General features: G+C 45.8%; 2 protein-coding genes across 16 annotated transcripts; one reads left to right on the top strand and one right to left on the bottom strand.

Annotated features, from left to right (window-relative positions):
- Positions 1 to 114: 114 nt before the first annotated feature.
- On the bottom strand, positions 115 to 14,814 carry eif4enif1 (eukaryotic translation initiation factor 4E nuclear import factor 1). Of its 8 annotated transcripts, none has more exons than XM_060062861.1 (19): positions 14,493 to 14,814; positions 13,681 to 13,840; positions 13,528 to 13,601; positions 13,192 to 13,319; positions 12,491 to 12,765; positions 11,698 to 11,896; positions 11,277 to 11,434; positions 9,757 to 9,895; positions 8,956 to 9,132; positions 8,585 to 8,856; positions 8,257 to 8,334; positions 7,294 to 7,495; positions 7,064 to 7,146; positions 6,831 to 6,967; positions 6,204 to 6,285; positions 3,684 to 3,804; positions 2,989 to 3,303; positions 2,714 to 2,884; positions 115 to 1,049 (listed from the first exon to the last, which is right to left on the bottom strand). In XM_060062861.1, the coding sequence occupies exons 2-19, from the start codon at positions 13,783 to 13,785 to the stop codon at positions 865 to 867; spliced, it is 2,901 nt and encodes a 966-aa protein (XP_059918844.1). In that variant the 5' UTR covers positions 13,786 to 13,840; positions 14,493 to 14,814; the 3' UTR covers positions 115 to 864. The 8 variants fall into 8 exon arrangements, with proteins under 8 accessions (XP_059918844.1, XP_059918880.1, XP_059918863.1 ...); XM_060062897.1 differs by having other exon boundaries at positions 2,989 to 3,276; XM_060062880.1 differs by having other exon boundaries at positions 7,309 to 7,495.
- Positions 14,815 to 15,177: 363 nt separating this feature from the next.
- Positions 15,178 to 27,445, top strand: sfi1 (SFI1 centrin binding protein). Of its 8 annotated transcripts, XR_009527707.1 has the most exons (33): positions 15,256 to 15,550; positions 15,860 to 16,056; positions 16,136 to 16,207; positions 16,290 to 16,400; positions 16,607 to 16,701; positions 16,797 to 16,914; positions 17,024 to 17,126; positions 17,238 to 17,394; positions 17,729 to 17,890; positions 17,992 to 18,065; positions 18,253 to 18,345; positions 18,451 to 18,548; positions 18,752 to 18,818; positions 19,069 to 19,199; positions 19,441 to 19,522; positions 19,609 to 19,787; positions 19,973 to 20,048; positions 20,226 to 20,339; positions 20,433 to 20,509; positions 21,069 to 21,171; positions 21,443 to 21,539; positions 21,653 to 21,813; positions 21,907 to 21,981; positions 22,159 to 22,233; positions 22,359 to 22,532; positions 23,203 to 23,381; positions 23,509 to 23,592; positions 23,739 to 24,045; positions 24,144 to 24,234; positions 24,543 to 24,684; positions 24,993 to 25,184; positions 26,167 to 26,266; positions 26,501 to 26,519. XR_009527707.1 is itself a non-coding variant. In XM_060062806.1 (32 exons), the coding sequence occupies exons 2-32, from the start codon at positions 15,881 to 15,883 to the stop codon at positions 26,645 to 26,647; spliced, it is 3,720 nt and encodes a 1,239-aa protein (XP_059918789.1). In that variant the 5' UTR covers positions 15,178 to 15,234; positions 15,856 to 15,880; the 3' UTR covers positions 26,648 to 27,445. The 8 variants fall into 8 exon arrangements, 7 of the variants coding, with proteins under 7 accessions (XP_059918789.1, XP_059918798.1, XP_059918807.1 ...); XM_060062806.1 differs by lacking the exons at positions 15,256 to 15,550; positions 24,993 to 25,184 and adding an exon at positions 15,178 to 15,234 and having other exon boundaries at positions 15,856 to 16,056; positions 26,501 to 27,445; XM_060062815.1 differs by lacking the exon at positions 24,993 to 25,184 and having other exon boundaries at positions 15,258 to 15,546; positions 15,856 to 16,056; positions 26,501 to 27,445.
- The last annotated feature ends 48 nt before the right edge of the window (positions 27,446 to 27,493 follow it).

Genomic DNA, 27,493 nt, shown 5'->3' with positions numbered 1-27,493 from the left:
GTGCAGTCAATTTAATTGTTAAGAATGCACATGTTTTTCAAAAAATGGATTTTTTTTTACAAATAGGACATTAAAATTGACAGACAGCAGGAAACATTGTAAACTGACACCAACTGAGTTTTACTTAATTTTATTTATTAACTCTAATTGTGCTTCTATAATTGAGTAGCACAGGCATAAACTGAATCCCAGCCACCCCCCTCCAAAAGAAATACAATAACTTGATTTAGAGCAGTGCTTCTCCCCCAGTGACAAGTTGGATGGGAGGGTGCAAGTTAAAAAGAAAAAACGAAAAAAAAGAAGGCACACCAACAATTGCCAATTCCTCCAGACCTCACTATTTGCGTCAGTCACATGTAGATCAGGGGCCACACTAAGTCATTTAGGGCAACTTAATTGAGTGCACCTGCTGTCACACCGCTATTCAATACTTTCAGTAGCCCTTTCACAGTGCAGAGGGACGTTACACCTAGATGACCAGACAAATGCAACACCATTTCGATGGCTCGACTTTGTCTCCACAGTATTTAATTGAGCCATGGTTAGTTAAATCTTCACCATCCCAAGAAACAATAGCTTTATATACACAGGGAGAATATGTTTCTTTACCATTTGTCTGTACAATGTAGGGCCTATACATTAATTACTTTTCTGCAAGTAAAATACAAAAAGAGGGAGAAAAAAAATTCTTCAAAACAATTCACCATAACTTGTCTTCCCTTTTCTCAGAAATCAAAAGACAGTGACTTCAAGGTTGAAGGCAAAGTACGGTCAGACAATCCATGTCTGCACTCTCTCTCAAATTAAAGTTCACATTTTTTCCCAATAATGGAGAGGTGGTGACAGAGTCCCGGTGTCGGGGCTTCACGGCCGAAACTCCAGCTCATCCACACTGATGACCTTGGCGGGCATGGAGGGAAGGGGCTGCTGGAGCACGTCCGAGCCGAACCACTTGGCCAGGCCGAGGGGGGGACTCGCGCCATGTCTCTGAGCGTTAGTCCGGTGGAGGCCGTGGTTCTGTGAGTGCGAGACCCCGGCTCCTGGGTGTCCTGCAACGGAATGAGAGATTTAACAACAATGACACTTAATACTGTCAACCAAACTCACATCATTACTCCGTTAGGCCAGTTCACTATGCACACTTGAGAGATAAGCTTGATATAGAAAAACACCAACTATATTTAGTGTATAGAGACGTACAGTGTTTCCATTTGGTTTTTTTCTTCGCAGTGTTGCTGTGAGTTGGTAACCTAGCAACACTTAGGGGGGTCCATGCCACCCCCGGAAGGAAAAATTTGAAAAAATAACCCTTTAAATGGTTTCTTCTGGTGAGATTCTTTGGGGAAAATGTACAGATTGAGCTTCCAAAGATGACATGACAACCAACAGGGTCAAGGCATCTGCTGAGACCAGATCATTGCGCCAATGTGCCTTGAACTTCAGGGCTCCAGACTAACATTTTTTTCACTAGGAGCACTGTGGCCCCTAACTGAACATTTTAGGGGCACAACCAGAAATTTTAGGGGAACACACCATAAATCAACAGGCCAAAGTGATTCTCTTTTTATTACTAATAAGTATTTAGATAATAGATGCAGAAATTATAATGTGCGGTTTCAAATTCAGTGTCACATTTTATTGTGATTCCCATCTATACCAACTGTTTCCACGTGTGCGCGCATGCGTTCGACGAGTACGGAAGCGACAGGACGCTGCGCCTCCTCCATGGACCTATTGGCCTCCTCCCTACCCGCTCACCTCTCCATTAAGAAAGCAGCAGGAGCGACAAACGCCTCCTGTGTGATAAGCCCTTTATGGCACATGAAGTCCTGACCGGGTTCGGTTTCCGGCGGGGACGCGGGTTTTGCGATTGACTTCTCCAGTGCTGGATATGTTATTCAGGAGCGGAGGAGTCAACTAAAACCATCAACCGTGGATGTGGTTTTTTTGCACAGCAACCTAAAGCACAAGGCCAAACGCCACATAGTGTATTCCCCGGCGTTTCATCTAATGTGTCGAATTTTCCTTCGGGTACCGGTCGGGAGTCTATCAATTTATAGCGGGTCGGGTGTGGAATGTAATTCGCGCTACTGTCGGAACACGTGTCGGATTCGGTTTTAAGTATTGCAGGTTTGCAAAATAAGACCCGTGCAGGACTATCAATGGTCAATATTTTGCGAATTGTTCAAACACACGTAGCAGGTTGTGAAATCTTTCTCCTTCTCAGACGTTTTACGGCGGCTCAATATTTAATCTCTCGGACCCTCCCCCTCCACACATTAGCCACCAACAGTGGCCAGCTCCTATCCTTCTCACATTCATTGGCTAGCTACAGATTCCAGATTCTTTCCAGATACGCCCATTCCACGTTTAACGTGCACTAATAAAAAAAATCTGTCACGTTCACATTTTGGTCACAAAATACGACCATTTGGTCGCAGACTGGAGGCCTTGGCAGAGATTATTATTATTTTATTGATTTCTTTGCCATTATTTAGGCTTTTTTTTTTGCAGTAGCGCTTACAATGGCAGTGCACTGCTGCTGAATGCATATAGGGGAAACACAGACGTATATATCAATAGATTTATCCACATAGCCCCTATCCATCCATCTTAAACCCCAGTCAGAAGCGCTTTAACATCAACTGTTCATTGCCTGTTTCTGATGCAAGCCGATCTCTTCAGCAAAGGACGGATAACCGATGATTTTTACCTTGTCGCTGTTGCTGGAGTTGTTGCTGCATTACTGCTAGCTGCATCTGGGCATTAGCCCTGGGAGGTAGAAGAGGATTCCCCGTTGCACTAAGAGGGTACAGTGGAGGGCCAAGCAGGGTAGGGGGCAAGCCACGGAGCTGAGCGAGGTCCATGTGGGACGGGAACATGCCTGGGGCAAATACACAACCATTCAAATCAAGGAGACTGAAAAAGGTTCCAACGGCGCCATGAAGTCAAGGAGAAAAAGACTGCAGGACAAGAAATCCAACCAACCTGACTGCATCAGGGCGGGTCCTAGTGGCTGGGGCTGGATGCCCTGCGCCAGCATTCGCTGCACCACGCTGGGGTGGAGCTGGGGAGGCGGTGGCCGCCCCATGGGGAGGTGGGAGAGCAGCGGGACCTGGTACATGGGCCGTGGGAAGGCCGAGCCGGGCCCGGAGGGTACCATGGGGGGCACCTGGTGGCCGGCCGACCCTGGCTTGAGGCGCTCATCCTTGCCGGGCATGTTCTGTGCACTGGCCTCCGGTCCCCCAGGCTGAGGACCACCTCCAGACAAGGATCCTAGGCAGGGGTTAAGGGAACCTCCATCTAGTTAAGAACAAAATTTTTATTTGAAAATGTGTAAATTTTCAGTTAATGTAATTTCTTTGCATTAAAGGTCCCATGGCATGCCACCAGGTGTGGTGACACACTTCTAGGTGGACCCGCCCACCTGTGATGTCATAAGGGGCAGATTTCCCAAAAATGTCCATCTTCGCCCTTATTCGTGCAATGCCCTTATTCGTGCAATGCGTAATCGATGCGCCAAATATTACACCGATATTATGTAAACATCAAATACATGGAACATTCATGTACAATTTAATGTATTCATGTCGTTTACATCCAATGTGCCAAGATTACCCATGTACAACATAATGAGTTCAAACTATACCGTAGCAATGCTTATTCATTTATTTATGCTATACCATCTTGACAGTGAATTGCCTCCTCCTTGCCGTCTGGTCGACTTCCTTGTTCATCTCTCGTCTTTTCCTTTGTCTCGTACATTTTGCGAATCACAGATGTCGGAGTGAACGATGCAGATATCTGAAACGGAAATGGAGACATTACTCAAGGTGTGTGATCAGGAGCCAGGGTGGCAAGTTGGAGCCTGACGGCTATATCTGTATCAACACGTCATCTAGCCTCTTCTTTAAACAAGACACTGGATTAAATTCTAGGCTTCGTTCAGTGTCGAATATGAATCGGTCTTTGCTGATTGTATAAGAGTTCTTGCCGTGTGCAATATATGTGCCATGTCATTTTGTTGAGCCAACAAATGCGTTGTATGCCTTTAAGAAAAGACTCTACAGCATATAAACAAGGCACCATTGAGTTTAGTTTGGACTAGTCGAGGAAAGGAGCTATAAAATACCACATCTCGTTATCAGCGCTCTGATGGTGTGAAATTTTGTCAAATCTCTCGTCTTTACCCAAAGACTACTTATGAACGAAATCGTCCCATTTCAACCTGCCATTTTGTTTTGCAAGAGAATATCGCCCACTTTCACTGCGGTTGTTTGTTACTACATGCGGGCTATGCCCACTGAAAAAGGTCAGCAGAAGTTAAATATAACCATCCTCGGTATAGCAAAATCCATCCCTGCTGTAAAACTGTCAATAAAACAGTTTAATCAATCACACGTCTTGTCATCTTAAACTTGTCATCGTAACAATGGACACTTTCCTCCTCCATGTCCCTCAAAAGGTACAGCCTTTCAAGTTTCACTGCACCCAGTGGTAAACTACATTCCTAGACCAGTATTCATGGCCATCTGATGTATTGAGCATTCATCTTAAAGGGCATATCCGGTGTGAAATGGATCTGGGATATGTTTGGTATGATATCGAGTTGGGATGTTCGTTTGGGAGCAAAAAGGCGCATCTATACGCATTCTTAAGTTGTTTTTAGCCGATTCTACCAAAACGCTATAAACTTGGAACGATGGGGGCATGTGTTATGATTAAAACTAAATTGTTATTTTAAACCACTTAAAAAGGCTAGAAGTAGCCTGACACTTCTTTGGTAGTATAATAAAGGTCTTGACATATAAAACAAGGCATTGATAACTTTGTAAGTACAGATTGTTTATTAAAATAGGACATTTTATGCACACAATACCATCAGTAGTTCACCCGTCGACCTCATCTTGTTTTAAGACTCAAAAAGTAGGTTGACGAACACAAGAGATTGTGCCATCGGTCAACAAAACGCAAGCTCTGTGTTTGCCAATTTACTTATCGAGTCTTAAAAACAAGATGGTGTCGACGGGTGAACTACTGAGGGTATTGTGTGTATAAAAAGTCCTTTTAGTGTTTTAGTAGAATCGGCTAAAAACAGCCAACTTAAGAATGCATATACATGCGCCTTTTTGCTCCCAAACGAACATTCCAACTCGTTATCATATTAAACAGATCCCAGATCCAGTTGACACCAGATTTGTCCTTTAATAGCCGTCATTACTACAGGCCAATGTTTACTTCCATTGCGGTTGATGAATATAGGTTGATCTTGATAACATGACTCAAGTCGTATCGCTACAGTTTAATTTAGGATACCAACTTTCTCACGAAGAAGGACAACCTACTTTAAGTTAACAGCGAAACAACCTCAAAAGCCAAAGTTACAAAAACATGAATGCATTAAAGAACCGCCTCCAGGGACCCCCTCTAGGCCCAACTCCCCTGGAGTGGGCTAGGCTTCTTGTAAAAAAGTATACCGCCACATTGTGACACATTTCGTATTGTAATTTTTACGTTAGGATCTCAAATGAGACCTACCCAAGGGGAAAACATGCCCCCTTCACTCCAGCCCCAACTCTGGTTTTAAAGCACACTCTCCAGAGCAGTTTGCCCGCTCTGGGCTACTCTAAAGCAATTCCAGTGCAACATGGCGGCCTCCACGACAGAGGACCCACTCCCCATGCAGAGAGAAAGGGCTCAAACTACAGGAACGAAAAAACAATACTTATCATGAGCTTGCACACAAATTAAAAACATTGACCTTTAATCTACTGATCATCTACTCTGATTCAAACTTAGTAACACCATGTCAAAGAATTTGGCTTTGCAGCCTTTTGTTAAAAAGGACGACAAGTACGTAGGCATATCTAAAAACGATGGCTTACGTTTTTCTTTCACGTCTACTATGATGCTCCTTCAACCTTCATATTTAACATTCGATAGGCTTTAAGTGAGACTTCGGAATGTGGACCTTTGTAGGCATCACAGTGCCATCCAATGGGACCCATTATAATTTCATAACCTTAAATTGTATCATCCAACTCTTAACGTCTATCCTTCAGGAACACAATCCTAAAACGTGTTGAATCGCCTTGTGCATTGTGCTGTTCTGCAACATTGAGCGGTTGGACATTTGCCAGATAAATCAACCTAAAACCTGGATGTTGTGCATTTGTGCAACGTGCCCTCTCCAGGTATCTCACCATGCTAGTGACTGCATTTCCAGGAGAATTCCGGTCACCTTGGTGAGAGCCGGGCCCTGGGGAATGATTTGTTCTGGTTTGCCTGTGGTTTGGAAGAAAAACACTTTAGGCTGACTAATGAACCCATGACCAGAAAGATTTTAGATTTGGGCAAATTTCACTTTGTTTATCAGTCTTTGGTTTATCAGTCCCAGCGACCGCCCCTTTCAAGCGATTTGCGGGGGCAAACCCTCAACTTCGTTGACTTATGATCAGTTTAAAACATTTTTGCTATGCTAGCAGAAAATACTTTTCCCCTGAAGCATTGCTCCGATAAGGGGCTTGCATTCCCCCCCCCCCCCCGATTTGATACCAGCCCAATACACAACATCCACATTTATCTTTGGACACAATCATTTTTCATAGCATATGCGATTGAAACAATCATTGAATATATTGAGCAATTAATTTCTCAATGAAAGTGACCCAAATTAATAAATAACTCAAGTAGAGCCCCCACTGAATTTGGAGTCCGATCAAATTGCAAGGAAAGACCCCAAGTAATCAGCAACACAGCAGACTGGAAAATATACAGGTCATTGCAAGTGTGGATGTAAATTGATGGCCTAGTAGTAGGGTTGAACTGGCCTGTTCCTGAAGGATTTGTCCTGCGCCTGCTTATTGTAGCACTGCTGGTATTGGTGGTGGGCGTGCATGCCCAGCTCCTGCTGGTAGGCCAGAGCTTCCAGGTCTACATGGTTCACTGCCATTGAGAGGGCCCTCATCTGCAGGAACACCAGCGCAAAACGGGTTCAAATAGGGATGATTTAGAGTTGGGGGACATGAACGCATCAGCAGTAGACCAGACGTATGGCTCTCACCTGCTGCTGTGTGGTGGGTCCTGTACTGATGGAGCTGTGCATGTCTGTAAACTGCGGTAATGACTGAGGCCCAACTGGAAACCCTTGTGAATAAAGCAATTCGAGCAGGCCGTCAAGGGATGCAGTTTGTGGACATTCAACGCAGCAACACCATACAGGGGAAAAGTAAGCATGAGCCATACATTTATCAACGAGGAAAAACCACAAGTAAGAATGTTAACATTGCTTACCATTGACAGATTTACCTGCTGGAGGCTGCATATGTCCGTGAAAGTAGTCTGGTGAAGGGGCCCTCTGTGGGTACAGCGTCGGGGAGGGGCCCTTGTGCAGCAGGCCATGTAGAGGGGCAGAGTGGGGGTCCTCGGAGCCCAGGAGGCCACTCAGTAATGTGGGAGAGCTGCTGCGAGGACGACACGGCCCGCCCAGGAGATCCTGCAAAAGACACATTAAACAGGTGAAGCTCGTGCAGGTATGGTCAGAGACCGCAAGTCAAAATCTGACAACGACAACCTATTGACCTCAGCCTCACAGCCAGGCCATATTTCACATCGCTCATTAGGTGCCGACTGCAGTGTTTGAGGAGCATGCCATCCAAACTTGCAACTGTTCAGCCACGCCGATCCCACAACCCAGATTTATAATGGTTCCGTGTTTCCAACGTAAAACACGATTCGTCAACGATATCAGTACCATTTTAGAGAAGGAGGGAAGAAGGGAAACGTGTGCATTTGTTGGTTTGTGGGCACTGTTTGAGTACCAACCTAGCATTGGCAGCTTGTAAGGGCTTACTTGGTTTGGACGAAAACAAAGCAGTAGCTACTAAACAATGAATTGCAATAGAATGATTCTCCAATAGGTCAATGGTTCGCCAATTGCCCGATTTCGCATGAAGGGAAATGAGAGGTCTGGATGGGGAGTTCAACAAAACTCACGGCTGAGTTACATTGACAAAGATAATTAACAATGAACCCCAGTTCTTAATAAACTACACAGAAGTCTTTACTTCTAAAGTAGCATAAAGATACTAATCAAGAAACCTAAAATTAAAAAACGCTTGGTTCGCTGTACGGCCAACTGAAATTTAGTTAAAACCAAGATGCCCGTGTCTGAAGTAATGGTGGCAGAACTCTATACTGAGCCCGTCTTTGTGAGGCCAATGATCTACAGTTTAACATAATATTAATCATACATACGTGGAATATGTTTTTCTGCTGCTGAGCAGGTGGCGGGACTTCAGAAATGCTCACCACAGCAGGGTCTGAAGGGTGCTGCTGGAGGATGGAGGAAGGGAGGTGAAACAAGTTCCCAAAAGCAAACCCTTCATGCAAGGTATGCAAATAAAACTGATTTTTTGTTTACACATGGTAGAATTTGCATAATCTATTTGCCAATTTATCAAGCCAATCAAAATATAAGAAGTCTTCAGGATATAGTTAAATCTTTTTTTAGACCGTATTACTGAGGTCCAACAAAACCGTTACAAGAGCATCATGGAGAGCCACTCATGAGGGCTAAACGTACATTGTTTGTGCTGCCTTTGGGGTGTGCTGGCAGAGTCCCGCTGGCCTTCATGCTGCTGACGAGCTTGTTGAAGGCCGACATATCGGGGTCACGTGGTCGTGGCCGAGCGCTGGAGCCGCTAGTCAGGGCCTCCTCCAGGTGTTCCACCATGACAGGGGTCCCGTCTCCTCTGGTCTGCTGAGGGGCCCGTCGAGGCTGGGGTCCGGCCTGGAGCTTCATGCCCTTCATCCCGCCCTCCACCTCCTCCAGGGAAAGCACCACTCCCGAGTGAGCTGGGAAACAGGCAGGAACACGTCATAAAAACCTTGTCGGGCCACGACATGCATTGGAAGAAAAGCCGCAATCACACAATGATAACTAGGTGCACCCACTGCTCTCGCGTAGGCGTGCTTTGTTGACCGTCAGGGTGGAGAGGAGGGGCTTCAGATCTATCTTGGCTTTGTTGAGCAGCTCCAGGATGTCCACCTTCTCCTTACGGTCGGACGACTGTATGGGTGTGAAGTATGGTGGGGGGCCGTGGCTGGGGGAGCTGCATTGAGGCTCCAGACCTAGAGGCAGACACTCTTGCATCAATTTGGCCTTTGGTCAAACTGACTAACCAAGGGGCTAAACCATCCACTGCAAGGGATATTAAAAAAAGTGCCATTGATTGAAAGGCCCATCAACAATCAAATGAGGCACTGTAAAATCATATCCAGGAGCATACAGGGATAGACTGAATAGGACGTCAGGTTTGTAATTTATGCCAGCCTATTGGCAGTGGCACCCATTTTAACAAAGACTGAACGAAGGTTTTGTCACACACTTGCAAACTACATTGACCCACCTATTGTACAACTTAATCAGTAAATGTAAATCAACCCTCAGTTTCATTTTGAATGTAAACAGATTTGAGAAGAGCATTCACACACTGCAGCCAACCGTTTTCTCCAACATTTTCTTATTTTATTCATTCAAACTCCAAGTTTATCCAGCTACTGTACATTGCTTTCAGAGTCAGACGTGCCATGTTGCATTTATAATAGTCACATTGAACTGTTAAGAACTGCCGTTAAGAATGTTTTTCAAAATTATTAAATGGTGCAATATTATTTCAGTGTGTCGAGCAAATACTGGTTGGCATCTTCAGCACCATCTGGGTGATTCATGCACGACAGTAAAGGACGGTTTACCTGCCAGTCGCTCCAGTTCCTCATGCGGAGTCGACCTAAGGCTGCTAGAGCGGCTCCCTGAAGGACTTAGGTTACTTGAGAACCACTGGCTGAAGCGGCTGGCTGACACCGGACCTTCTCCTAGAACATCCTCTATCATCTGAAATGGAAGGACATCGGAATAGTGATTAAACAGCACCTGTTGCAAGATTAGAACCCAAGGGCTCCAGAATCCCCCTTTAGAGGAAGATGAAACTCCTGACCATAACCAACAACTAATGGCGCGTTTCCACTGCAGGGTGCGGAACGGAGCGGGTCGGGTCGCGTTTCCACCGCCAAAAGTGGGCGTGACCCTGACTTTGCCGTACCCGTTCCGGCCCCATTCTCGGGACTCCTCCGTTGTAGTCTCGCAAAGCCAGACCAAACTACAGCAAGTAGAATGGTCTGGAGCCACGCTACCTCGAGCCGTCTATCCATGGGGAAACTGGGCGGGCCTGTTTTTATTTCTTTAAACCAATCACAATCGTCTAGGGCGGGGCTAAGCCCGGGAAGCAGCAGCGGTCTCCATGCAAAATAGTGCCGGGGGGGGAATTATTTTGACGGAACTTCTTGACGTTCAGAGGCTGTCAGAAATGGCTCAATCCCAAACGCCACAAAAAACCATTAACGATGTATGTCGCCTATGTGGAGATAATTTTATAGATAAAAAAGAACAAACATCTTTTGATTCTTTGTCACGATGATTACAAGCCACCATACACTTTGGCCCTTGAGGAGCTCACGGGACCTATAAAAACGAACAACGTTTTAACATTTATAGGTGGTTCTTGTAGAACACTACTAAAGAAATACCGTAGGAGCTATTGTGAAGTGGAACGGATCGGTTCATTGGTTAAATCCATGTCAAACGCTCATGCCGCTGTCAGAGTGAAACGATGCGCCAAATCCACACCAACCGGCGATAGTCGTGACCGCAAACGCATCGTCCCCGGGGAGAATCCTGCCAGACGGAGTCTGGGCTTTTCCAAGGTAATGTCAAAATTGGCTATGTTGTGGTCCTACCATTGTAATGAAATCAGATAGTCAGTAATCAGTAATTACATTATATTAAAATTAAACAAGATTGGATGTCTAGTTCCACAAACAATTTCGAAAACTTGTCTGTAGGCCTATAGCCATTTACCACCAACTGCTATTCATGCGTCTCTTTGTAAAACAATGTTATACTGTCCAGAGATGTGTCCACGGAAAGAGCCAAACATGCCAACTTTACAGCGCCGTCAAAGTCCTCTTCAAAACTCGCCATACTGCCTAGTTTTCGAGTTTGAGGGGGAGCACAATACGGTAACACCAGCAACCGGAAGGGGAGGAGTCGCCAAGGGTACTGTCGGCAGTGGAAACGCGACCTCGGAACTGAGCTGGGCTATACCGCCCCCTCCCTACCGCACCTTTGCGATCCGATCCGTTCCGCACCCTGCAGTGGAAACGCGGCATAATGCACATCCATGATGACAAGACATTCAGCAGTCTTTGGGACTTACGGAGGCCAGTCCTGGCATCGTCTTCTCCAGATTGAAGAACTCGTTGAAGTCGAAGTCGCCGCCCGACTGCTCTGGCAGGACCTCTGGGTGGGGGACCTCCTGGTCAGCGGTCGAGTCTCGGACCACGTCAGGCTCCTCAGGTAGGCCACCGTTGCACTCTTCAGACACACAATCGTTTAAAAAAAATAAAAAAGTGTACCAATGCGCAAATATATTGCTGCTCCATCCAACTGGAAGGGCATGGGATCAACACAGCCAGGGTTGAGGGCCATCCCCGACCTTGATAAGATCCTACGCACTGAAGGTATTCCAAAACATAAGAGTCCAACAACAGGCAGATTATAAAGATAAAACACTGGCTGCCCATGAACAGCTATAATTTTGAGGTTGAATTGTCTCTTGACATTAGTATTCAACATGCCTTCCTTCAGAGACTCCGTACGCCTCCTTGACCGCTTCGACCTGCGCTTATCATCCTCCAGGATCTTGTCATCAAATCCAATGAGCTCAATAGTCTCAGATTGGCTCGTAGGACCGCCGGAAAACCACTCTGGCTCCTCCTCTGCATACGAGTCGTTTCTTCTTCTCTCGCTGAACACCCGTTTGTCCCCAAAGTCTCTCTGCATGGGAGAAATATGTCAACACAAATTTATCCAGACTAATCTGAATTAAAGCTAGGATAAAGACTCACAACTTGGAAGCATTGCTCAATTTTTTTTTCAAAATATCTTTAAACGACAACAAATCAAGTTCCCTGACATTTTTTGGTTTAAATGTGGCATCTATGGCTGTTGCCGTCATGTAATAAGAATCCAATCAAATTATTGGATGGCTTTCCGTTTATCCAGCTTTTGCCTGTGTATTAATTCAACATTATTGAGTCTTTCAAAAGGCTAGCAGATCATTTGCTAAAGCTAGCAAGTTAAAGAAATATTTTTAAAGTAGGGGGGCCTTCAGATAGATGCTTTCAGTATTGATCGACTGGTAACTCCAAATTGCCTAACCTAGCATTAATATTAATCAACCAAACTGAAAGTGAGGTATACACAATTGCATATTTCAAAAATAGCTTCACAAAAAAAAGTAAAGTTAACACCAAACGAGATTGCTTCAGTTTAGAGGGAAATTAAATTTTGTATCCAACAAATAAAGCCATTTTCTGGTAGCTGAAAGAAAAGATCAGCCATCTAGCCAAACAAGGCTCCTTAACTGACCCTGAATCTCTTATCCTTGAAGTCCCTCTCACGCTCCCTCTCCTTCTCCATACGCGACTCCCTCTCGAAGGCCCTGGCGGGGATGATGCGGCCACTGCCGATCCTACGCGCTCCGCCCAGGCGGAGGCTTTCGTTCTCCTTGTTCTCCAGAGGGCTGATGGGGCGGCGGGCTAGGGGTGCCGGGGCAGCAATGCCCTGACATCCTCCTCCAAAGCTCCGCCGCTGCGGGCTGAGGACCACGTCCAGATCATCCTCCTTTAGTCTTTCACGGGGATCTGAGGTCGTTGAAATGTTGGGAAATTACAGGTGAACAGTTCTGTCAATGGATTTTGGATGTTTTTTTTGCCAAACATGTCCAACAGATGTTAACTGAGACTTTTCCTTCATGAGTCTCCACCCTCTAACGTTGTCAATAACAGCTTAAAACATAGTAATTTGCTTAGTATAATTTGTTAGAAATGGCCCATCCATTTAGTTAAGAAATCTGTCTGTCCCATTACCTGCTCCCTTTACAACTCTCGAAGCATCTTAAACTAAATCTCAGAAGGAGATGAAAAGTCATAGGAGAAATATACAAGCTTACAAATGTCCATTTAACTACTTCAAAATGCTACAGTCTCATTTCCTGATATGTTTCAGCACTGCATTTCTCTTTGAAGTGACCCTTTAACAGAAAATGAACATTAATTGTAGCCCCTTACCTGGAATTCTTCTCTTCAAAGGAGCTCGCTCTTCCAGGTAGTCCTTCTTGAAGCCTTCCACTGGTGAGGTACGCTCTGAAGTGGGGTACAGTGAGGCATGCCACTTCTCTGGGTCCCAGACACCATCACTAAAGACACCAGAGAAAATGTTCACATCCAACAGTGTCATGACATCAAATTACAAACGAGTTGCTTGACTATGCTTTTGGATTGAACCAATTAAAAATAAAAATCGATGTCATCCTTGTATCATTATTATGATTACACATTACTGAAATAAAATAATTGCATTCTAAGCGGCTATCCATTGTACAGTCACCAAGCATTATAGTATACCTGTCATATTTGTCCGCAAGACATTCTGGCCTTTCATTAGAGCATGGCAATTCCTTAATTGCCAGAAGCTCCTCCTGCAAGTTTGCTCACAATGTTTATAAAGTCAACTTGAAAAATATAGATGTTTATGTTGATTCCTCATCCGTTTATTACCTTGGAGTATCTGTAAGGAGATACAGTTACTACTGGTGGTTCCTTCACCTTCTCCACTTCCACATCCCCATCCCAGACCTTCTCAGCACATGCCTCATTCTCCATGGCTGATTCGTACAGCCAACCAAGCAGAGCCTCAAACCCAAGAATGGAAATATTCCTGCAAGAATAATTTTCAGTTCAATTCACTTCAATTTCTACCAACACCTTTGATCATTCTTAAATGTGTCGTTTTCCTTGTAATTTGAATAATTGTAGGTAGTTATGCACGTTGGAGAGGGAATTAAGAAACGGATTGGGGTTCTAGTCATAATTAGCCTAAATGAAATGCAAATGGGCCTGAATTAATCTTCATTATACAATCTTTATGCTTTTACAAGTTTCACATTCAAACAAATGTCAGACGTGCTGGGGCAGTCGAGCACAAATACTTACCAAACGCTAATCAGAGTTAATTGATACCGGCCGGAGAACCGCTTTGTGAGCCCTACACGCCAATTAACTATGCAAAATGAACTAACGTTACGGTTATAGACCCCTTCTGATGAGGCCAAACAGTTGATCACCAGCAGCCATACAAGCTAACCAAGGCATTCATTCACTAATCATTGCATCGTATCAGATTTCTGAAAAAAAATTGTTGTTAGCATTTTTAACAAAGCTTGTACCCAACATTAGCACGTATATATACACATCACTCTCACCGAAAAGCATTGCGTGACTGGCCATGCTATACACAAATAAAACACATTGCATTATGGAATGCAGGTACAGAGGCTCAATTAATAATATAATACAAATGAAACACTCACTGTTGTTTGGGATACCGTCTGACGCTAGCCGTCAGTGAGTAGTTAGGTGGCTAGCTAGCTAGCCTAGCTTCAGCTAGCCAGCTAACTAGCTGGGGAATGGGATAATGCCCACCCAGCAAACACACAACTCCAAGTCTGCCCGGTCACTTCGGAAATAAACGGATGAACAATATCAAAAGAGAAATAAAGTCAATTACAACGTCTAAAATGAAAAACCGTCAGTGATCTGGTGCCGACACAGTGTGTATCGCTAGGTACGCTCCTTCTGTTCTCTCAGTCGTAGCAGCGACCTGCCCCAGACCGCCGCTTTAAGAAGGTCCTCCGGGGATAACACCGGGCCCGGCGCGCCTGACTGCAAATACCTGCTGCGTTGGCTGTGAGCAGCGAGTGTTCCAATGTAGTGAATACTATAAAGTATGAGATTTATAATGAGTATTAAATGTTTTTCAAAATGTATACGTTATTTCCTCCATATGTCGCGTCCGTTAAGGGTATTACTAATATGTATCTCATTTAAGAGGCATTGCTCCAATGTAGTGAGTACTGCAAAGTATGTGCTTTATAATGGGTATTATATGTATTTCAAAATGAATACGTTATTTCCTCCATATCACTGGTCTGTTAAGAGTATTACTATAATGTATCTTATTGAAGAGGCATTGCGTGAGGCACCATATTGTTGTTGGCCCTTTAATCAAAACCAACGGTTCGTCTGTCAAGGGACCGACAAAAGTCGAAGCAGGTACGAAAGTTTGGGCCAATGATTAAAGCCTTTAATCGTGATACATCGTTTATTTAATGAAAAGGGAAAATTCGGAAAAATTATTTTTTCGCCACATTTACAAGATAACAATGAGAAGAGTGAACCCTCCGGCGAGCATCTCTCGTATTTATAAAGTTAGGGTTCCGGACCCGGTAGGCGCATGCGCTCTGGACCCAGATGGCGGTGCGCGGCGGTCTGGGTGAACATTTACAGCAGCAGTGTCATCAAAACATTTGGTTCCCAGCTGTTAGGAGCTATTACAAAGTTTTCTATCCTCGTTTTTTGTCTAGCGTAAGTAATTAGATACTTTATTCATCCCCTTGGGGCCATGCAGGTATCCAGTAGCAACAGACAGTACAGTACAGTTGACAAACAACAAAATGGAAAAAAGTCAAAAAAATATGTCAATAGAAAGTCGATGCAAACTTCAAAGTGAGCAATATTGCACATAATTTAAAATTCCATATAAGAAACAGCCAGAGGTAGATGTAAATATAAATATAATGCAATAGAACATTGTCCAGTGTGTGTGGGGGTGGGTTGGGGGGGAGAGAGGTATAGACAGAAAGAAAGTCAGTATTGTGATGTCCACGCGTTCAGGAAGCTGCGCCTGCACATATGAGACATGCAAACGGTAGACCTACGAGGACCAGCCAGGCTGAAGCCCCAGCGCAGAGCCGTCAGGTCGGGATGTGAACCCAGAGAGGTCCGCAGGGTGGCGGCCAATAGGACCCGGTATATACACTATAAGGTCGGGTACAACTGGAACCGGGGCGGGAGACTCAAGGAGCTGCGAATACGGTAAGACCCTCATCTCCTCATTGCACGTTGCATTTAGCACCTCTTTCAGCTTTTCACTGTGTAACATTTGACACCGCAGGCACCTGGCGAGAAAGTATTTGAAAATATGGTTGAAGAATACGTTTGGTCGGGTTCTTCCGAGTAGAGCAAGGTAAGGACCTGATAAACACATGTGCACGAGTCACGACATTTGACGATGAGGGGAAAGTGTTAACACACTGATGTGACCGCAGGTCCCACCGCGACAGAACGGTTCTTCTCGGAGCGTTTGAGACCTGGAAAGAGGAGTGGTGGACAACCAGGAGGGAGTGGAGTCTGTTAGTTCGGGCAGAGTGTCACCATAAGTAGGTCTATTCCTCAGAGAGAGCATGTTAATCATAATGACTGTACTGGATCACAGCATTTAAGGGGGTTATTCCTTGGGTCACTAACATCCACATTCAAATGTTGAATTAGTTCTCTCTCCATATCTGTGGAAGGACCTCTTTGACCACTTGAAACCAAAGTATGTATTGTTACGACACAGACATTTGGACGTTTTATGTTTCAGGTACACCCTTTACTGTAGGACCTTTCGTTGCTGGCAGATCTTTGCAGAGACCAGGAGGCAGAAGATGGAGATGGCACAACAGGCACAATCCTACGGTATGGAAACGAGGCTAGGATGACCACCTGACGTAACCATTCTCCAGATACTTAGTTCACGTATTTACACCTCTGTATGTTTGTGTGTTTGCTAGCTGAGAAGCACCTGGTTTGTCTGGTATGGAAGAAGTGGGAGGTGTTTGTGCTGATGAAACGCATGAAGGCCAGGATGCTCGATTTGGCTGTTCAACAGAATATACGGTCGACAACACGGTTGGACTCCCATCCATGTCACTGTGTTTTGTAGTCCTGTGTGTTATTCGCTATGTTTCCCGAATGACCTATTCATTGTGTTTCTACCCATGTATCCTCCATCATGCAGCTCCACCTGGAAGATGTGGCAAGCGAAGCTCCAACTAACTTTAGATGTGTTTGCTTTGGAAGAGCAGGCGACTGAGTTCAGGCGTCTGGCGTTACTTAGCAAGGTACACGAGATTCAACCTGATCACATTCAAGATGTTCCCAGCGTGGCTTTCCCAGCCAGCATTTGGTTAACGTATTTGCGATGTGTCCGTTGTCATCTCTATGCCCAATAGGCATGGCTTCAGTGGAAACACTCACACAAGGCTGTCTACACTCACAGACAGTCTGAAAACAAAGCATCACGCCATCGAAACCAAGCACTTCAGATGAACGTGTTGCATCAGTGGATGTGTTATGTTCGCAGTCGCCAATGCAAAAAGCATCCAAATGGTAAAGACAATTACTAATTACTTGCTCATTTACCTTTTATCCAAAGCAACTAACATTGATTTATTATACATGTCATCAATGAGCGGGTGTGTGTGTGTGTGTGTGTGTGTGTGTGTGTGTGTGTGTGTGTGTGTGTGTGTGTGTGTGTGTGTGTGTGTGTGTGTGTGTGTGTGTGTGTGTGTGTGTGTGTGTGTGTGTGTGTGTGTGTGTGTGTGTGTGTGTGTGTTGATTTTCCTTCTTCGAAGTATCAAATATTCTTAGCCTTGAAGTGGTCTATAAGACCACTACCCTTGTAGCATCAGTTTTCAGCCATGTCTTTGATTCTGGGTTTCAGACGTGGCGCGGCAGGCTAGGAGCCAAACACTGATAGAAGAGGGTTGGAGAAAATGGCGGCTCACATTAATTCTCAGGAAGGACGAGGTGCAGCGACTACAAGCTGCAGAACATCTGGCCAGGGGGCGCAAGCAGCGCACAGCCATGGAGCGCTGGAGGACCTGTATCCTGTTTTACTCACAAACACATCTTTAACGGACATATATGAACCATATTCAGCTAAATGGAGCCTGTAGATCGTTATTTTGTTCCTGAACCCCTCAGTAGACATGACACTGTGCAGGGAAGAGGCTGAAAGAGATGAGCTGGCATGCCAACATGGACGACAGCGTTTGCTGGTAAGGAGTAGGACTCCTAACCTGAACAACTGTTCTCTCCAACAATCATGTCACACTCACGCTTATCTGTATCTGTTTCTCTGTAATCACAGGTTCACCATGATTTGTAATCTTGTTTGATCTGTGGAAAGGTCTGAGTTAATGTAAAGACGATTGTAGCGCTATCAGTGTTTTTTTGCTGTTGCAGTGGGCTGGATTACGAGGCCTTTCCCTGAACATCAGCATGAGTAAAACACAGCGACAGAACAATAATGTTGCTGTTCATCATCTTCAACAGACTGTAGGTGCTACATACTTACAATAATAAACCATAATAAACTAGCGTTGCTAAACTGAAACTTACCTCAGAGGGTTTGTGCTTCGTACTTTCTTGTGTTATTTACAGCTTAAAAGCAAATACTGGAGATTCTGGCAGGACCGTGTAGAAGAGGAAGAAGAAAAGTTGCTTTACCCTCAAATCATCGCTGGCCAGACGTACTACAGGTATTGAAGTACATGTATTTTCCGAAATAATCGATTTAAAAAAGATTATGAATCGAAATTGAATTGCAGTGCATTGATGAATCGATATTTTTACCCAGCCCTAAATGTATATCTGAAAACAAAAAGTGTCAATACACTTGTTTTTTTTGTATGAATGGGATAATTTGGACATTTTCACCATCCTTTTGTGTTCTTCTTGACAGCGCTTCATTGACAAAATCCTTCTTTTACAAATGGAAGGACAGGCTAGTTGAACGCAGACATCTACAGGTACTGCATCATTATTTCAGTTTCACAATCTGAAAGATTTTAAACTTTAGATTGATATCAGTTTGCTATTCTTTTACTGTTTTCTTCCTTTCTCACGATTGCGTCTGATAACGGAAACAGATCTGTTTTAACATTATTGCCACTTCTTCGCCCTTCTATTAAAGACGAAGCGCTATCATATCGTTGTTGTATCATCCATTGTATCTGTACATGGATTTATTCAGCCACACTCATTGTCTGGTGTGCTAAGGGGTTGGAGCTCCGTGCAGAGAGCCAGTTGGCCAGACGCTTGTTGCCCCAGTGTGTCAACTCCTGGGTGAAATACACCTCACAGGCCACCCTGCACAGAGAGAACAAAGACATGGCAGACGCGTATAACCGGTGAGCTCCCGATGCATCTGTATTATATTTTTTGAGGTTACTGGATAGGGTTTTTAACCACCAGCCAAAGAGTACTGGGTCTGATGTACTCAGCCTCCCTTTATTGAGTTTTGGGTTTCTGAGCCACATATGCCTAAGCACTACCTTCTCACCACCATTCCTCTATGTGAGAAAAAAACCAAGTACTGACAGGTTTTTACCATTCCTATCCACCATGCCCTCATCCTCCTCCCCCTTTCAGACACCGGCTGCACGCCTGGGTTTTCAACACCTGGTGGGACGGCTCCCAACAGAGCCAAGAGCAACGGCTGGCCGGGAACACGGTACTGCGGGCAGGCCGCTACACCCAGCGCCACCACGGCCCGGCTAGCCAGGCCCACTGTAACCTCTGCTCCTCCCGTGTGGTCAGGCACTGCTGCATGACGGGCACCGGTGTCTGCAGACCGCCTGGGGCCTCTGGAGGAGACGCACGGGGCGGCGGATCGAGGAGGGGGAGAAGGGGCGCGCCGCGGAGCAGCTGTGCCAGCGCACACTCCTGCAGAACACCACCAGGCGATGGAGGGACAGGGCTGCTGAGGAGAGGGACAGGTGTGTGTGTGCGTGTGCGTGCGTGCGGAAGGATACTGGGTTCGATCCCCAATATCAGCAAGATTCCTTTCCACCTCCTGCTTCTTGATGATGTGTATCTGATCTCCTGGTCATTTGTTTGGGATGAACGTGTGTGTTGAATGAGTAAGGTGCTAGTGTTGGTTATTTATGTGTATTACCTGCAGGAGGAACATGATGGAGCAGGCCTGTAGGCGTGGGGAACTACGTCACATGAGATGGGCTTTGACTGGATGGAAAAAGGTACGAACGTGTGTTCTTTATACACTGCATCTGTGTCGTTTTGACGGTCATTTAATGTAGTAGTGGTTCAAATAGTTAAAAATGTGGTCAGAAAAATGATTGCTTTCTGCCTCATCTAGACTATTTGGTAAGGTATTTTTCTAATGTTTGTATTAAAGTTGACTTTAGGGACTTTAGTTGCTTGTGCTCCCTCAGTTTGTTCAGAGCCAACAGGAGGAGAGCAGCAGACTCGATCAAATGCGACGGCACAACGAAGTGAGACTGGTGAAATGTAGTATCCAGGCCTGGAAGGTAAAGCTCAACGTATCAGAGCAGTTCATGTTTCATGCACCCACACCGCCAACAGCCATCTTCATAAGCCCCGTGTTGTTGTTCTGAACACAGGAGTACCATCACCAGACAGGCCTGAGCTATGGCTTTGTGGAGGACTGCTTTAAGCTGCATAACCAACGCTTGCTCAGGTAAAACACATGAGATAAATTCTTCTTACTTAAACATGTATTCGAAGTGATGTAGGTACGATTCAAGCGTGTGCACCCATCCGTGTGAGGGCTGCTAACAATAGTTGGACCTGCAGTGTGCATTTGTAGGATGTATCAATGTAAATTTGGTAAATCTGTATTTGCATTCAAGTAACAAACCAGCTACGATCAGAGTAATGGAATATAGAACAGGAGGTTTGTATCATTAGAGTGTTATTCTTTAGAAATGGCCCAGCAAGCCATTAGGGGGTGAAATGCGCTGTGGGAATATTATCTGCCTGCCTCTGTAGACTGCGCCCAGCTCTGACCGGGAGCAATATCTTTGACCAATCAAGGCATCTCTCTCCCGATTGGTTCAGGGAATCCACCCTGCAGTCACAGGTGTGCGTAAAATGCAGTGCTTTTCAATGGCTCAAAATGTAGGGTGGAAGTTGTTTTGGTTGTTGAACTCTCGAATATTACCTACAGCAGCTTTGAGGTGGATTCCTGGATTATCTTGGGGGTTGTCATTGGTCATCTGAGTGGTTTCTCTTCACAGGAGGATACTGACCGAGTGGAAGGAAAACGCAGCCTTTCAGTTAGAAGCAAGGGTCAAAGAGCAGAGGGCTCTGAGGCACTTCAAGAGATGCCACCAGTTCAAGGTAGAACCGCCCATCCGGACCCTGCATGGCTCTCACATGTCATCATGATCATCATCAACTTTTCATTTTTTGTATTTATTGTTGTTGACCTGTGATACAATTTATTTTTGTTCGGTTGTTATGCTTTATTTCTTTTTTATCTTAAAGCATGTTGTAGCTCTGTTTAGAAAAGCGCTGTATAAATGAAGATTATTATTATTATCAGTCCTTTGTTAACCTAATGTTGTGTGTATTGGGAATGTTGATGTGGAAGTCTTTGTTCTTTTTATAGGTGCTAATTGCATGGAGACGAGCTGCAGAACATGCAATAGCAAAACGTCTCCAACAGGGGGAGGTACTGGCGAGGGCTCAGAGTCACATGGAGCATGGTGAGCTTCTTAAAGAATAGCCTACTGTAACCCGTTGCATGATGATGTCTGTGTGTGAGCATCATCGCATAGTAAATGAACGTCCTGTCCACGGTCTTCTTCCTTTACCCCAGTGTGGCAGCAGGCCGGGTTCAAGCGCTGGCGGCTGAGGACCAGGGCGACGGTGGAGGACCAGACGGGCATGGAGAAGGCAGAGCAGTACCACCAGGCCAGGCTCCTCTCTAAGGCACTTAAGTCCTGGAGTGGCCATCATCTCCATCACCAGACATATGAGGTCAAACTAAAGCAGTATCTCAGAAGTCCAGGAGAGCAGCTGGTCAGCCCCACCCCCGCTCACCTGAGCCTGTTTTCATGTTATACCGCGCAGGTGATGAGGCGACAGGGAGCCATGCTTCTCCGACTGAAGGTTTACCAGAAGGTCTTTGCGGTTTGGCAAGTGGAGGTCAGTCAGAGAACAGACATTGACGTATATCCGGGCCATAAACCGATTCGTCACTTTTCGCGTTCTTTGCAAACTCTCGTTTCCACTACGATTCACGTTTTTAACACGTGGTATTGAAGAGTATGACAGTTCAGCATATCCTTGACCTGCCCCTGATGATGTACTTCCCGTCTACAGCTGGGGCGCAGGAGGCGAGAGGCGGAGCAGACGGCGATCTCTCTTTGGCACTGGTCGCTGGGCCTCCAGTCCAAGGTAAGAGGCCTGACCTCTGGCTGTGTAGATTCTGTGTTAACCCTTCCTACCAAAATACTCCACAGAGTGTTGATGGTAAACGGCGACCCGATGACCATGGCATGCCTCCGTCCACCCGCTCGCAGGCCCTGTACGCGTGGCGGCTGTGGGCCTCCGAGCAGCAGAGGAGGAGGGAGCGTCTGGCCCGAGGGGCGGAGTTCTACCGAGACCAGCTGCTGAGGGACGGGGTGGCCGGTCTCATCACGCACGCCGCTCACATGAGCCGTCTGGCTGCGGGCCAGGCCCAGCGCGGCCAGCCGGTGGGTTCAATAGCTCCTTCCTGTTCTTTAAAATCTAGTTGTTTAGCAGCAAAGATTTTATCCAAAGCGGATGACAAGCGAGGCTGAGAACATTCAACGTTTACAATCAAAAGCTAAAAGTCGGCTGAATTACTTCAAGCTGCTGGACCTCGTTTAGAACAACAACAGGAGAGTGTGCAGAGAGCCCTAGGAATCGCTAAAACATTAATGGATTAACTGGAATGATTAATTTTTTTATATTTATCCGTTAAAGGAGCAGTGTGTAGGATTTAGTGGCATCTAGTGGTGAGACCCTTACCGCCCCTCGCCCCTACGGTGGCCTGTAAGGTGACCATGTGTACTTCCAAAAGGAGGTCAAGTGAGGAGGTTCCTTGATAGACTGATAAATTACATTTAGTTAATAGGTCTGTAAAACTATAGGTCAGAGCTTCCAAGTAAGAAGGAGAGAATTAAAAACATGTCCTCGCTAGAGCATTCACAGGTTAGGGAAACACAACGATTCTAATGCTTATGGGATTATACACAAACTAAAATGATATATATTATCTATCATTTAGTTTGTTCCGCTAGATGCTACTAAATTCCCCGCACTGCTCCTTTAAGGCATGGCTGGCAGTGTCTGTATTATTCACTCCTTATCCCCGTCTTAATGAAGCCCTTCCCTCCCCAGACCTCCCAGCGGCTTCAGAGCACGGTGCAGCGCTGCGCCTGGCACTGGAAGCAGCGGGTGCTTGGCCCACGACAGGGGCCCCCCCAGGGCAGGGGCCTGCCACCCAGGACACAACATCACCTCACCTTCAGCGGTCCGCCCGCTGCTCCCAGCCCCGGGGCGGGGGCGCCCTGCCAGACGTGAGTGTGAGTGTGAGTGTGAGTGTGAGTGTGAGTGTGAGTGTGTGTGTGTGAGAGTTTTTCGTCTGCCCGATGTCCCCGTGTACAGCTGTGGTCCAGCCTCTGGTCCTGCTCCCCTCTCCTCCAGGGCCCCGGGGCCGGCCCTCCGACCGCAGCCACGCCGCCCCCAGGACCTCCTGGAGTCTCCAGGGAAGAGGCGGGGAGATGAGGGGTAAAGGATCCATGATTCAAATAAACAGGACATAATGTAATATGATTCCCATACTCCTACATGTCTATACCCTACCTTCCCTCTGTTTGGTCCTGTATGAGTGGCCTTGATGCAGTAGGTAATAGGCTACTGTTCCTCTGATCTAGGTCTGAGGAGCCCCCCTTGATCTGCAGCCCCACCCTGCACCCCTCAGCACCCGGCCCCGGACCCCATCGTGTTGTGGAGGCTCCGTGGAGCCGGCTTCTAAACCAATGCCAGACCCCGGCGATCCCTTGCTGCCTCCAGCCTCCACACGCCCCGATCAGTTCCAGACCCTCCTTCAAGAGCCACGTGCCGGCAGTGGCGTGTGGTCAACACCCTCTGTCCATCTCCTCCTCCCCCCGCCAGGGAGCAGAGGACCAGTACGTCCTGTTGCCGCCGTCGTCGTTCATGACTTCAAAAAGTCAAACCAAGGTATGTTCATGTGCTGTCCAGGGAGAATGTGAATGGATATGGACTGCAGAATGACAGCCATTATAAACATACTGTTGTGTTTGCTTGATGTGTTGCAGGCCAGCCCCTCCTGTCCCAGTGACAACTCACGTCTTCCCTCCGCCCAGAACACCTCTTCAGGTTTACAACCCCCTACGTCTCATCAAGACAGTGACGTTGATACATTTATCTGCAACATAAACATTATTAAATATATGTGATAGCAGTACTTAGCATCATGTAGCATCTTATCCTAGCTATCTTTGTTGTGTACGGGTAATGGGTAAACCTCCTCGAGTGATTGTCAGTGCTTGGCACTTTTTTCTATGAACTTCCTTACTGTACCGACAGCGATATATATTATTTCTCTTTCTTCTGACAAATGAACTCATTGTAAGTGGCTTTGGATAAACGATCTGATAAACGCCCTAAATGTAAATTTAAATGCAAAGTGCTTCTCCTTGTGATTCTGGTTGAAGGGTCTTGCATGACGTCGCCGGTTGACGAGGTGGAGATGTGTTGGGTGAAGGAGGAGGCTGACCCTGCCCTGTGCCTCACTAAAGAGCTGCTCCACATTCAGCTGGAGATGAAGCGCTTTCAGCAGGACCGCCAGCAGCTCTGGTATGACCCTGCAGGCCTCCGTACCTCCTGGTGATCGTCTATATCTTCAAGGTGTCCCCTTTTGGGCACTGTCCCCTATTCATTTGACCTGCTCAGTGGGCCTTCACGTGGAAGGCCAAGGGGTCAAAACTATGGCTCATTGTAGACGTATATCTAATCAAATCTATGTCAAGTGTGGCGTTAAGCATTCATAGCGCAGTATTTACACTGTTGTTTTATCAGTTCAAAAGTACGTCTTACGGCGCTTTTACTGAACTCTACAACTCACTCTGATTTCCTCTCCTATGTTCCTCATATGTTTCCAAAAGAGGCATCAACTGCTGCTGCATTTCTTTTTTTAAATCAGTGATGACCACAATATGCCGAACTTCCTTCTTGCATCCATGTTTTTTTCATGGATGTTCAAGTTGACTGACAACGTGAACAAGCTTGAACGCAATGATGTTGGAATTCGGAATCTCAGAGTTGAATCTTTCGAGTTCCGAGATTTCTTCAACGCGGTACAAATCTATGTTTAATTCAGTAACACACTGTAGAATAAATCGTATTTAGACTTAGATCACCATGTTTTGTCTCTGTTTAGTCCTCAGAAAGCAGCGTATGGATCCATAGTTCCCCTTCTAAGACCGGGTTCAATGTGAATTTAACTGTTATCTAGGCCATAGTCTATTCTTCTTGATGTTCAGTGTGGCTGTTGTTTTTGTATAAATCCACATAACCTCTGGTAGTAGTCTTATATCAAACGCAGATTAAACCCACCTTATGAGGAGTTTTTCAATATCACATTCCCCTCAGCATTGACAAACCGCTGGCGGAGGTTGTGATGGAGCTGATATATCTCCTCAATATAATTTTTAGATTTAATATGTTAAAATAATACTTATGTCTTGTCTCATCACATGCTATGAAAGCAGGATCTTGCGATGACACTACGGATGCCATTGCTTTTCAAATAACCCATTCAGTCCAATCACAAAACCGTCCTCCTGAATGAGATGAACCACACAATCGAGTGCTCATACGAGCAGACTGAGCAACCAACGCATTGAGTCTTCAAAGTTCAAGAGCACCATAATATTGTTAGAACCTTCATAATATGGGTTTGATCTGAGTTTCATTCACATTCCACTACTACTCAACTGATGGAAGATTTATTGATTGATTTCTATTTAATGTATTTGGATGACACCTTGTGGAAACCCATTGTATTGTATAGGCATAGAACCTCCAGAAGAATGCTTGTAGGCCTACATAACAGTCAGTCAATTCACATTGAACGGTCATAGAAATATGGATCAATCCGGTGCTTTCTGAAAACTAAACTTGATTGTTCTCAGTTGATTGGTTGAAAAGGTGAAGGTGTTTTGAAAACAGGTGTAAACACGGATACAAATAAAACGACAAATACAAATAAAATATAATGAATGAGTACACGTCTACAGTGAGGCGTGTTGTTGATGGTGTGCTGTCCTGCCACTGCAGGGCCTGGCGGAGGCTGAGGGAGCTGCTTGAGACCTGGCTGAGCACCAGTGCTGAGGACGACCCCGCGGAGAAGAGCTCTGTGCAGCAGGAGTTAGACCAGGTAGGAGCAGGACCCCAGGAGGAGTTAGACCAGGTAGGAGCAGGACCCCACTGCTCCTACACTGTTCTAAGATAATGTCAACTTCTGGAAGTAATTGAATGTGAACCAAGGGAAAGGAGTGACTCATTGGTCATCGGACACATTGTGGCTCAAGGTGAAAGGCCCCTTTTTAACAAACGTTTGTGCAGAGGAGATCTCAACATGAATTGACCCCTTGGCTGTCCCTGTGAATAGCTGGAGCAGAGCATGGCCCAGCTGTCTGAGGACCTGGGGAGGCAGAGACCAGCCATGCTGCTTCACGCTGCGAGGGTCCAGCACCTTGACGATTCCCTCCGCACCTCTGGACACGGGCTCCCCAGCAGAGCCACTGAGACACTCTGATCACTCTCTACCACCGAGACACTCAGATCACTCTCTACCACCGAGACACTCTGATCACTCTACCACCGACACTCTGATCACTCTACCACCGAGACACTCAGATCACTCTCTACCACCGAGACACTCTGATCACTCTACCACCGACACACTCTGATCACTCTCTACCACCGACACACTCTGATCACTCTACCACCGACACTCTGATCACTCTCTACCACTGAGACACTCTGATCACTCTCTAGCACTGAGACACTCTGATCACTCTCTACCACCGACACTCTGATCACTCTCTACCACCGAGACACTCTGATCACTCTCTAGCACTGAGACACTCTGATCACTCTCTACCACCGACACTCTGATCACTCTCTACCACCGACACTCTGATCACTCTCTACCACCGACACTCTGATCACTCTACCACCGAGACACTCTGATCACTCTCTACCACCGAGACACTCTGATCACTCTCTACCACCGAGACACTCTGATCACTCTCTACCACCGAGACACTCTGATCACTCTCTACCACCGAGACACTCTGATCACTCTCTACCACCGAGACACTCTGATCACTCTCTACCACCGAGACACTCTGATCACTCTCTACCACCGAGACACTCTGAACATTTTCTACCACTGAGACACTCTGATCACTCTCTACCCCAAGATCACTCTCTACTACTGGGATATTTTTATATAAACTGTTCACATTTGCAGATTTAATTTAATCCTGAAGAAAATATTTTCACTGTAATTTATGTATTTTTGGTTTGTAATAAAATCTTTCTAATCTTGCCATGTTTTGTGTTTGTTTTCTTTGCACATGTACATATTTCATATTTT

This window comes from Gadus macrocephalus, chromosome 1 (assembly GCF_031168955.1).
Source record: "Gadus macrocephalus chromosome 1, ASM3116895v1".
NCBI lineage: Eukaryota > Metazoa > Chordata > Actinopteri > Gadiformes > Gadidae > Gadus > Gadus macrocephalus.
The sequence above is the reverse complement of the archived record's forward strand: the minus strand, read 5'-3'. Positions and strand labels throughout refer to the sequence as shown.